This window comes from Thamnophis elegans, chromosome 10 (genome assembly GCF_009769535.1).
Source record: "Thamnophis elegans isolate rThaEle1 chromosome 10, rThaEle1.pri, whole genome shotgun sequence".
In the NCBI taxonomy this organism is placed as follows: Eukaryota; Metazoa; Chordata; class Lepidosauria; order Squamata; family Colubridae; genus Thamnophis; species Thamnophis elegans.
Window position 1 is genome coordinate 64,825,108 of NC_045550.1, and position 11,457 is coordinate 64,836,564.

The following is an 11,457-nucleotide window of genomic DNA, read 5'->3' on the forward strand; positions in this document are numbered from 1 at the left end:
TACAATTTGGCAAGCCAGGAAGGAGGAGGGAGGGGGACGGAGGGATTTACGGTCCAACGAACAGTTTTTGGGGGGGGCTTTATCAACAGTTGGGGGGGGGGCTTTATCGTCCCAGCCCTCTGCAACATCCTCAAGTCTTTTCGCCAAATAAATAGGGTTTTTGGGGGGGATGGGGTTTCATCTATCTGCCTTGTGCGTGGCGGGGAAGCAGACGGAGGGAGAGGGGGGTACGGATTTTAATGATTAACCTCCCCTCCTGCAATGCAAAATTTGCTTGCCGCATGAACTACCTCTTCAGTGCAGGGGCAACTCCCCCGCCCATCACAAATCTGTTTTTTTCCAACCCTTTGCATAGCTGAGTGATGAGTAATTTCCAAGTATGTGTGCTCAGATCCCCCCCCCCTCCAAACAGCCTTCGTGGTTGTTATGATTCCCGGCAAGGCCAAAAACATGACAGTTTCCCCACTCCGGAGAAGCCAAGATGCTCCCTCTGCCTTTGGGGGAGGTGGGGGGAAGCGTGGAAAGGAATTGTTTTTGGCTGCCAAAAGCACCGTTTCCTTTATTTATTTATGTTGAGTTTTGCACGGGGTGGGGTGGGTTTGGTGAGCGTGGGGGAGGGCTGTTTGTTCCTAACCTTTTCTTTCTTTTTTTTAGCAGCGATTGGGCCTCTCTGAAGGGGCACTTTTTTTAAAATTATGATGATAAAACTGCTTTTTTTCAAAGTCACGGTGAAAATTCAATGTCTCACTGATTTTTTTCGGGGGGGACGAGTGAGGGAAGGAAAGCTTTACAAAATAACTTCAGTGAGCCGACTTTTATAACCGGCAGTTGGGTCCAATAGTGGCCATCCGTGAGTGAGGCCATCTGTTAAAAGACAGTCACCACCGACCACTTTGACGACCATTCATTTGGCAGGGTCCGTTAAGCGAGATCACCCGTTGTTAAGCCAACACTCCGGCGTCCCCCTCCCCATTGACTTTGCTTATCTGAAGCCCCTGGGAAGTTAGTAAATGTGACCACATGACACCTCAGGCACACTACACTGTAGTAACTACATGTCGGTTGCCAAGGGCCCTATTTGGATCCTGGTGACAAGTGAGGTTTATGTGCTTGCAAACAGTATAAGGCGAGGACTGGTCACAAGCCACTTTTCTTTCTATTGGCCTACTTTCCAATACTGTCATTAATGAATCATCGTAGTAGAGGACTGTAGACAGCATACTATGCAGTAACACCTTTTGATGTTCAATACCATACAATACAATATCAATACAGGAGGGTAGGGAAGCAAGGAGGGAAGGAAGGAGAGAAGGAGAGGAAGAAAGGAGGGAAGGAAGGAAGGAGGGAAGGAAGGAGGGAAGGAGAGAAGGAGGGAAGGGGAAGGAGGGAGGGAAGGAAGGGGAGTAGGAGCGAAGAAACGAGGGAAGGAAAGAGGGAGGGAGGGAAGAAGAAGTAGGACCGTTGTAAGATAAGATGGATCTAGGGATGTTAAAAAAGCAATCTTCAAGTATATTGTGAACAGTAGGGAAAAATTGTTATAAATACATATTATTAATAACAGTTATGAGATCATATAATTGTGACTGTATATATGAAATTGATAAAATTAAAATAATTAAAAAAATACAATACAATACAATACAATACAATTGCAGAGTTGGAAGGGGACCTGGAGGTCTTCTAGTCCAACCCCCTGCCTAGGCAGGAAACCCTATACCGTTTCAGACAAATGGCTATCCAACATCTCTTAAAGACTTTCAAGTGTTGGGGCATTCACAACTTCTGGAGGCAACTTCTGTTCCACTGCTTATTCAGATGGATAGCTAGAGAAACCTCAGGTAGTCCTCAACTTACAACAGTTAGTGTCTAGTTAAAATTACAACGGTGCTGAAAAAAGTGACTTATGATTGTTGCAGTATTCCCCTTGGTCACTGTAATTTACATTTGGATGGGCTCACGTTTATGACGATTGCAGTGTCCCATCACTGATCCCCTTTTGCGACCTTCTGAGAAGCGGGTCAACGGGGAAACCAAATTCACTTAATCATGTTATTCGTTTAAGAACTGCAGTAACCAATGTGGCAAGAAAACTCATCAAACAAGGGCAAACTCGCTGGACGAATTTCTCATTTAGCCAAGAAAATTTTGGCCTCTGTTGGGCTCCTAAATGAGGACTATTTATGATCCCAATTTTTGGAAACTGACTAATCTCAGGGTTCCAAATAGCATCCAAAAGTAAATCGGAAGTCCAAGGCAAAGGATTGCTCAAAGTTCCAATTTATTAAGAGAGCCACGTTGGCACATCTGGGAAACCTGAATCTGAAAGCTCCCCTCCCCAGTTGAAAGTTCAAGATCTGGCCCCCACACCCACAAGTCCATCACATGGTCCAATCTTCCACTACCGTGCTGGCCGTTTCCACCCATCCAGTTCTGGTCAGGTGCAGAGGTGTAAAGACAAAGGATGACCTTGGCTTTCTAGAAAGGATGTTGTTATGGCTACATAGCATCTAGCTCCATACATCCCTCCCTCCCATTTTCCCACAATAGAAAATGCATAGTAGAATAATAGGAAGATGTGGCAGGCCAAAGATCCAAGGAAAAGTTTGCTGCTGGCCTGACAACTTCAACACCTGTCCTTTGTTGGCGTTGAGTACCATTTCAGGAAACTCCCCCCCAAAGAATATTTCTGTTGCTGGAGAGTTAAACTTAACTCACATCCTCTTTTTCTTGTCTAGGCTGAGCCAACCAATCCGTGTCCGTTTCTTGGAGTCAGATGGGACGGTCCTTTTCGAACATCCTATACAACAGGGCACCATCTTCCAAGATGGTATGGTAAGTGGACCACAATCAATCAGAATAGCTCTGGAGGAACCTTGGAGGTCTTCTACTCCATCCCCCTGCTCAAGCAGGAGACCCTATGAACCATTTAAGACAGATGGCTGTCCAGTCTCTTCTTAAAAACCTCCAGTCATCACGTCTGAAGGCAACTTCTCTTCCACCGGTTAATTGTCCTCACCGATAGAAAGTTACTCCTTAATTCAAGGACATAATTAATCCCTGCCCTTCTACTAAATGAATTCATTAGTATTAATTTTGATTAATTAACTCTTATTAATTAGTATTAATTAATAAATTCCTACTAATTGAACATAGAATAACAGAGTTGGAAGAGACCTTGGAGGTATTCTAGTCCAACGCCCATGCTTAGGCAGGAAACCCTTCACCACTTCAGACAAATGGTTCTCCAACATCTTCTTAAAAGAATGGAATAGAATGGATGGGATGGGATAGAATAGAATAGAATTATGAATAGGGGATGGGATGGGATAGGATAGGATATGGACTGACTGCACTAGAATAGAATAGAATAGAATAGAATAGATAGAATAGAATAGAAGATGGGTGGGATGGGATGGTTAGAATAGATAGAATATGAAATGGAATAGAGGATGGGATGGGATAGGATAAAATAGATGAGGATAGATTAGATAGATTAGGATTAGAATAGAATAGAATAAATAGGGATGGGACAGAATAGAATGATGGAATGGAATAGAATAGGGATCGGGTGGGATGGGATGGGAGAAATAGAATAGAATAGAATATGGGATGGATAGAATAGAATAGGATATTGACTGGACTGGAATAGAATAGAATACAATAGAATAGAATAGAATAGAAATGTGATTAAACAGAAGGAAATTGTCTTTGGTGCGATGCTCTCAGTGCACATAAAAACTTCCAGTGTTGGAGCATTGAATGAGCATATTCCCTATTGTCTCTTCCTTGGGTGAAATGTATAAATATGAGGTCAATCCTTTTTTCTGTGGGAGTCCTTCCCACCATTTCCAGAGGGAATTCCTCACACTGCATATAGCAAGTGCAATAGATGACCCCTTGATTATTGGTTTTGGGGGCCCTAGGAATCAATCCATACCTCGCCCCTTCTTCTTTTCCAGATCTGTGGCATGTGGCGGAATTTGCAGAAGGCTTCCATCCGGCTCTTGAAGATGGATCAAATGCGCATCACCTGATCACCCAGGACTCATCCGGCAGGGGAGGTCCCGAGGCCAGATTGTCAAGCACCGGGCCCTCTTTGCAGGTAATCTATGGTTAGTGCAACCAGGGTTATCCCGGGAAACATTTTCAAGACTGGGAAGTTTTTAACTTTCCATGTCACAGAAAAGAATCTATAAACCTGGTTCAAAAGGAAAGGCACCCAGTGTTGTGGCCTGCCAGGAGGAACCGATGACAGATTCGGAGAGGTGAGGAGGTTGGGGAGGAACATGGCCAGTCCTGGAGCCTGGGGAAGGCTCTGATGAGGGCTCTGCATCGGAGCAGAGAGGGGGCCAGGGCCGGCTGACAGTTATCAGCTGCCGTCAGAGTCAGACAACAGTGGGGAGAACAGCTGGAGCCTGTTCCCAGTGTTCACTATGCGCAGAGTTGCCCCAGGACCAAAGGGACGACGCTAAAGCAGACAGGGGTTTGACTGCGGAGCTAAGGCCCCAGGTGGACGTGAGAATGGCCCCTCCCAGAGGAATAAAAGAGGAGCGGACAAGGGGCGTGGAGTTTCTGAGGAGACAACTCTTGTTCGCTCATTGGATTCGCCTGACCTTCGGGGACTCCTCGGGCCAATTGTTCAAGGAGATCAGCATGGCAGCTCTCCAAGCCAGATACGAGCTCTGTGACTATAACTCCTCCCTTGACTAAGAATGTTCTGGACCCGCGACTTTTAATGACGCAGAATTACCACAGTTCAATTAATAAAAGTGGGTTTTTTGTCAGGGCTCAATGGAAGTTTTGCTTCATGCTTCTTGGATTTCTAAAGCCTCGGTCAGAACCAACTCTTAGTTCCCCGACTCTAGGGGGCGGCGCTCATCTCCATTTCAAAGCCAAAGAGCCAGCGCTGTCCGACAGACGTCTCCGTGGTCATGTGGCCGGCTTGACTAAACGCCGAAGGGAGCACAGAACTCTGTTCCCTTCCCACCAAAGGTGGATCCTATTTTTCTGCTTGCATTATTACATGCTTTTGAACTGCTAGGTTGGCAGAAGCTGGGACAAGTAATGGGAGCTCACTCTATTATGCGGCGCTAGGGATTCAAACCACCAAACTGCCACTGAAACAAGCTCAGCGTCTTAGACACTGAGCCACAGTGTCCTTTTTAATAAGGCGATGCAAACTACCTAATAGATTTCAGAACATGGGAATAGACCCACAGTTATATAGGCCAGTGTTCTCAACCTTGGCAACTTGAAGATGTCCGGACTTCAACTCCCAGAATTCCCCAGCCAGCATTCGCTGGCTGGGGAATTCTGGGGAGTTGAAGTCCGGACATCTTCAAGGTTACCCAAGGTTGAGAAACACTGATATAGGCCACTCTGAGCCCTCAAAAAAAGAGAGAGAATAAGAAATGATGGTGTCTCATAATCCCAATTTTGAAGCACCCTCCAGATATTTGTATTTGCCATTCCAGTGAGGTCTTATCCTCTTCTGTTGTTTCCAGAGACTTTCAGTGCCATCTTGACGTCCGTGGGACCCGACTCACCTGAACACGGAGGGCATCGCTATGCTGACCCTGAGCGACACAGAGAACAATCTGCACTTTGTTCCTGGTTACGAAAGGGTTCCTGGAGCCGGCAGGCAAAAGTGAGCAAGGACAGAGAGAAGCAGCCAGTCATGACTGAAAAAGTTCTCTCATCCAGTTAGTTAGATAAAACCAGCCCGGTCCAGCCATAGTTTTTGCATGGGCTGTCTCTTGCAAAGAGATGGTTAAAGACCAACTGTGAGTGGAATAGAATGGAAGGAATGGAATGGAATGGAATGGAATAGAATAATAGAATAGAATAGGAGGAGAGGAGAGGGAATAGAGTAGAGTAGAGAAGAGGAATGGAATAGAATACAGGAGAGGAGAAGAATAGAGTGAATAGAATAGAACAGAATAGAGGGAATGGAATTGATAGGATAGAATAGAATAGAATAGAATAGGAAGTAGAGAATGGAGACGGAACGGAACAGAACAGAACCTCTGGTCACGACCATAATTCATTCCATAACTTTGGTCACAACCCAATTTGGTCGTGACTCAAACCTAACCGAATTAATGAAAAACTAATGCAGTGGCCACACGAAGTCCTGTTGTTAGCGCTTACAAAAAAAATGGCACGGAAGCAGGAATTGGCCAGGGCCGTGTTTGATCACCAACCCGAGTACGTATTCGTTTCCAAATTCAAAAATGTTGTGAATTTTTGGTGGGAACCCGATTTGGTCATGGTCAGAAGCGTTAGTGACCAGAGGTTCTACCGTACAGAATTGGAAGGGCCTTGGAGGGTCTTCTAGTCCAACCCCCTGCTTAGGCAGGAAAGCCTACACCACTTCAGACATATTGTTATCCAACCTCTTCTTTAAAACTTCCAGTGTTGGAGCACTTCACAACTTCTGGAGGCAAGTTCTGTTCCACTGATTCGTTGTTCTAACCTCTGGGATGCTGCAATTGTCGGAAATGCGATTGCGCAACCATGGGCCCTCCTGTGACGGTTGTAAGTGCAAGGGACCGATTGTTAAATACCTTTTGGCGCGATCGTCATTTCAAACAGTCCCTTAAAGGAATGATTTCAAAATCAAGAACTTACCCGTATAGCATGAATTGTCTCCCTGCTTCCTTGCAGAATCCAATCGGATCCCACTGAGGGTGCAATCCTACACCAGGACAGGGTTCTCAGGCAGATCCTGGCTAATGTCACCTTACAGGTAAGCTGACATTTTAAAAGCCTGTTTGAGCAGCTTGGGGGACAGTTAATGAGGCTGCTGCTGTTTGCTTGCCTGCTATCACTGTCATTCCCAGGACCCCCCGATTTTGCAGAGGTGCTGATGGAACTGGGAGCCAGGAGATTGCACTGGCTGGCACAAGGACAGCTGAGGATGGACCGCAGAGGTGGAAGGCGGAGTCCGTCAGAAGTTAGCTGGGCACATCACGGTCCGGAGAAGCTGTGACCAGTGAGTGACAGAGTGGGCTCCCCGGGACTGATTCATCCTGCCTACTCTTACCCCTTGCAGGGTTTCTGAGCTTTTGGCATTAACATGTTGCAATTTTTATGCAAAATGCCAAAATAAATTTGGCTCAGTGGCTAAGACGCTGAGCTTGTCGATCAGAACGGTCAGCAGGTTCGGCGGTTTCGAATCCCTAGTGCCGCGTAACGGCGTCGGAAGCTCCCGTTACTTGTCCCAGCTTCTGCCAACCTAGCATTTCGAAAGCATGTAAAAATGCAAGTAGAAAAAAAAATAGGGACCAACCTTTGGTGGAAGGGAACAGTGTTCCATGCACATTCGGCATTCAGGCATGCCGGCCCACATGACCATGGAGATGTCTTCGGGACAGCGCTGGCTCTTTGGCGTTGAAACGGAGATGAGCATCGCCCCCTAGAGTCAGGAATGACTAGAACATATGTGCAAGGGGAACCTTTACCTTTACCTATAGTCAGAAAAAAAAATATCACTTTTTGTGCATTTCAAGTACTGGTAGTCCTTGACTTACAACCATTCATTTAGTACCATTCATAGTGGCACTGAAAAAAAGTGACTTATGGCTGTTTTTTTCACACTTGTGACTGTTGCAGCATCCCCATGTGATCAAAATTTGGTTGCTTCTCAACCGGCGTGTATTTATGACGGTTGCAATGTCCCGGGGTCGTGTGATTCCACTTTGCAATCTTCTGACAATGCAAAGTCAATGGGAAAGCCGGATCCACTTAACAATCCTGTCTTTCTAACTTAAGGACTTCATAAGTCTGGCAAATAAAGTTCATAACACAGAGGAAATGTCACTTAATTGCGGTCTTGCTTAGGAACAGAAATTTGGGGGGGGGCATTCTGGTCATAAGTTGAGGACTACCTGTAAGAGTCATGAGAACCCTCCCTCTGTCAGAATTTCAAATCTGGGTTGTAAACGACTGTACACATAATGGTAAAATATGTGGACTTCAATTCCCAGAATTCCCAAGTCAGAATACAGACCTAACTACGTTGTCATCTGAAAAACATCATTTCTCTCTCTCTGTCTGTCTCTGTCTCTCCCACTCCCTCTCCCTCCCAGCCATTCAGAGTGTGCTTTGTGGAGCCAACGCCTTGATACCCACTCACACCGGAGCAGTGGGCTCTGCCAAGATTGTGCTACATGGAAATGGGACATGGGAATACCAGGTAAGAGGGGAGCAACATGCAAACAATAGCAAATGAAACACTCCCAGGAACAAAACAAATTAAAGTTTAATTTGTGTGCATTATTCAATGGACTGTTAAATTGGCCACGCCAGTGGTGAGAATCAAATAATTTAACAACCGGTTCTCTGCCCTAATGACCAGCAGGGTAGGTGGGGCTTGGTGGTCATGTGACTGGGTGGGCATGGCCAACTCAACATCACTCACGTTGATGGGCGCGTCGCCTTAGCTGTTACAATGTAATAAGGGTTAACCAGAGAGGCAGTTTCTGTAAGCAGGGCAGTAAAGATTAGACTGAAAACAACACCAGAATGTTTCCTTCCTGCCTTCCTTACAGGATTAGCCCTGTAAAGTGGGTAAAAAAAAACAAAGGAGATTTCTTCCAACAACCGGTTCTCCAAACTGCTTAGAAAGTTACCAACCGGTTCTCCCAAATAGGTGCGAGCCGGCTGAATCCCACCACTGGGCCACGCCCACCCAGTCACATGACCTAGCCATGCCCACCTAGTCACATTACCCACTAGCCACGCCCACCCAGCCAGACCAGCCCTCCCCCAGCAGCTCTGAGGGACTGTGAATTGGCCCCTGTTTAAAAAGTTTGGGGACCCCTGCTTCTACTGTTATTCGGTTAAGGTGGCTTTGATTCATTAGGGACAATCTTCTCTCCAGATCCAGGTAGCCGGAACAGGAAGCGAGGTGAGGGTGGCATCACCTTGGAGACCAACACCCGCGAAGAAATAAACGCAGCATTTTGTATGACATGACCCACAACTACAGGGCTGGCATGGTGAGCGTCGGCTGGCGGAAGAAGTGGGTGGACTTGGGTATCGGAGACGGATAGCTGACTTGGTGCAGCGAACCCCAGAGACTTCAAAATGTGTGAATTGCATTGTTCCGTGCTTGGACTTCACACTTGACAAAGACCAAGCCCTAGTGTCAGGGTTCCAAAAGTAAATCAGTGTCCAAGGCAAAGTATTCCTCAAAGTTCCAATTTACTAAGAGAGCCATGTTGGCACATCTGGGAAAACCCAAATTTGAAAGCTTCTCGGTTTTCCCCACCCAGTTGAAAATTCAAGATCTTGCCCCCCACACCCACAAGTCCATCACATGGTCCAATCTTCCACTGCCATACCGGCAGTTCCTCCCATCCAATTCCGGTCAGGTGCAGAGGTGCAGAGACAAAGGATGACCTTGGCTTTCTAGAAAGAATGTTGTTATGGCTACATAGCATCCAACTCCGTACGATCCTAGAGCCAAGGTGGCGCAGTGGTTAAATGCAAGCACTGCAGGCTGACTGCTAGATCAGCAGGTCAGCGGTTCAAAATCTCACCGGCTCAGGGTTGACTCAGCCTTCCATCCTTCGAGGTGGGTAAAATGAGGACCCAGATTGTTGGGGGCAATATGCTGACTCTCTGTAAACCGCTTAGAGAGGCCTGAAAGGCCTATGAAGCGGTATATAAGTCTACTGCTATTGCTATTGCTATTGCTTCCGTTTTCCCACAATAGAAAATGCATAGTAGAATAATAGAAAGTGTGGCAGGCCAAAGATCCAAAGGAAAAGATGGCTGCAGGCCTGACATCTTGCACATTTTGATTCTCTCTCCTGCCACCCTTGTTATATTCTAGGCCAGTGGCTCCTGGACACAAGCCAGTGGGCGCGATGCCCACATGCTGCTGCAGAACGAGCTCTTCTTAAATGTTGCCACCAAGGACTTTGAGGATGGAGAATTGCGTGGACAGATAAATGCCATGCTCTACAACGGACTCTTGGCCCGTTATCAAGGTACTCGTGCGCAGAATGTGTGAAATTGCTCAGCCAGACAATGGGGGAATCAACTGGTGGTTGGTGTGAACAACCACCAGTTGGTCCAGTTCGGAGACCAGAGAGAGGGGGAGAGAAATCACCAACAAACTTGGCAACTTTAATAAGACTTGTGGACTTCAACTCCCAGAATTCCCTGAATTCCTCAGCCAGCCATACTGACTGAAGAATTCTGGGAATTGGAAATCCACCACAGGGGTCCCCCAGTCTCTGGGCCCAGTACTAGGCCATGGACCAGCCTGCCACTCGCATGGCCCAGTTCCCTTCCCGGCCCAGGCCTCCAAGCCACAAACATGGGGACCACTGTTCCACAAGACTTGGCAACTTTAAGACTTATGGACTTCAACTCCCAGAATTCCTCAGCAAGCCATACTGTCTGAGGAATTCTAGGAAGTCAACCAGGGGTGGGATTGAACGATCGTAGCAACCGGTTCTCTGCCCGGTTTCTGGGGGCATGGCCATGAGGGGCATGGCCTACTCGGCCTACCCACGGCAGCAGGGGGGAGGATTTTTGCCTTCCCTGGGCTCCGGAGGTTTTGCTCGAGCCTCCGGGAGGACGAAAACAGCCTCCCAAGGATTCCGGAGGCCCTCCGGATGCCATTTTTTTGCCCTCCCAGAACCTTCGTGCGCGCCCTGTACATGATGAACAGGCCACGTAGAGACTCGTGGGAGGGGCGGGGTGAGGTGGGAGGGGCCTCAACCTACAGCCACAAATGGGACCGGAATTTCTATTGCTAAGCAAAGCAGTTGTTAAGTGAGTTATGCCCCATTTTTGCCATGGTTGTTAAGTGAATCACAGCAGTTGTTAAGTGAATCATGTGGTTGTTAAGCAAATCTGGCTTCCTCCATTTACTTTGCTTGTCGGAAAGTGAAGCTGGCCTGGGGAAGCTTCAAATGTTGATCACATGACCCATGATAAAAATATGTGCCGTTTGCCAAGTGCCCAAAATTGGCACACAAGACCATGGGGACATTGAAGTGGTCATAAGTGTGAGAACGAGTCACAAGTCACTTTTTTCAGTACTGTTGTAACTTCAAATACTCCGTAAGTGAATGGTCGTACGCCGAGGACCACCTGTAGTATTTGAATACTAGGATCAAAAGAACCCTTTAATACAGGTAGTCCTTGACTTATGACCACCATTCCTGTTGCTAAGTGAAACATTTGTTAAGTGACTTTTGCTCCACTTTATGACTTTCCCTGCCCCAGTTGTTAACTGAATCACTGCAGTTATTAAGTTAGTCGCACAGTTGTTAAGGGAATCTGGCTTCCCTATTGACTTTGTTTGTCAGAAGGAAGAACCACCTGTTGGTATTGTACATTTATTCATCTCTTCTTAGGTATATAAAGAAGTTAATGAATCCTGTTGCATCAGTTATCTGTGTGTGCTTTCTGGATTTGAATTTATGCAACAAGTTC

The 11,457-nt window shown here is 46.7% G+C and overlaps 1 protein-coding gene across 1 annotated transcript in view; it reads left to right on the forward strand.

Moving 5' to 3' along the window:
- The window catches only part of CHRD (chordin), a 53,786-nt gene that overhangs the window by 19,863 nt on the left and 22,466 nt on the right, over positions 1-11,457 (forward strand). Inside the window, 15 exon segments of the mRNA XM_032224907.1 lie at positions 2,736-2,832; positions 3,960-4,064; positions 4,066-4,102; positions 5,505-5,533; positions 5,535-5,609; positions 5,611-5,647; positions 6,667-6,690; positions 6,693-6,752; positions 6,843-6,922; positions 6,924-6,992; positions 8,090-8,197; positions 8,885-8,914; positions 8,917-8,941; positions 8,944-9,002; positions 9,842-9,998. Of these exon segments, the coding sequence (XP_032080798.1) occupies positions 2,736-2,832; positions 3,960-4,064; positions 4,066-4,102; positions 5,505-5,533; positions 5,535-5,609; positions 5,611-5,647; positions 6,667-6,690; positions 6,693-6,752; positions 6,843-6,922; positions 6,924-6,992; positions 8,090-8,197; positions 8,885-8,914; positions 8,917-8,941; positions 8,944-9,002; positions 9,842-9,998 (992 nt within the window).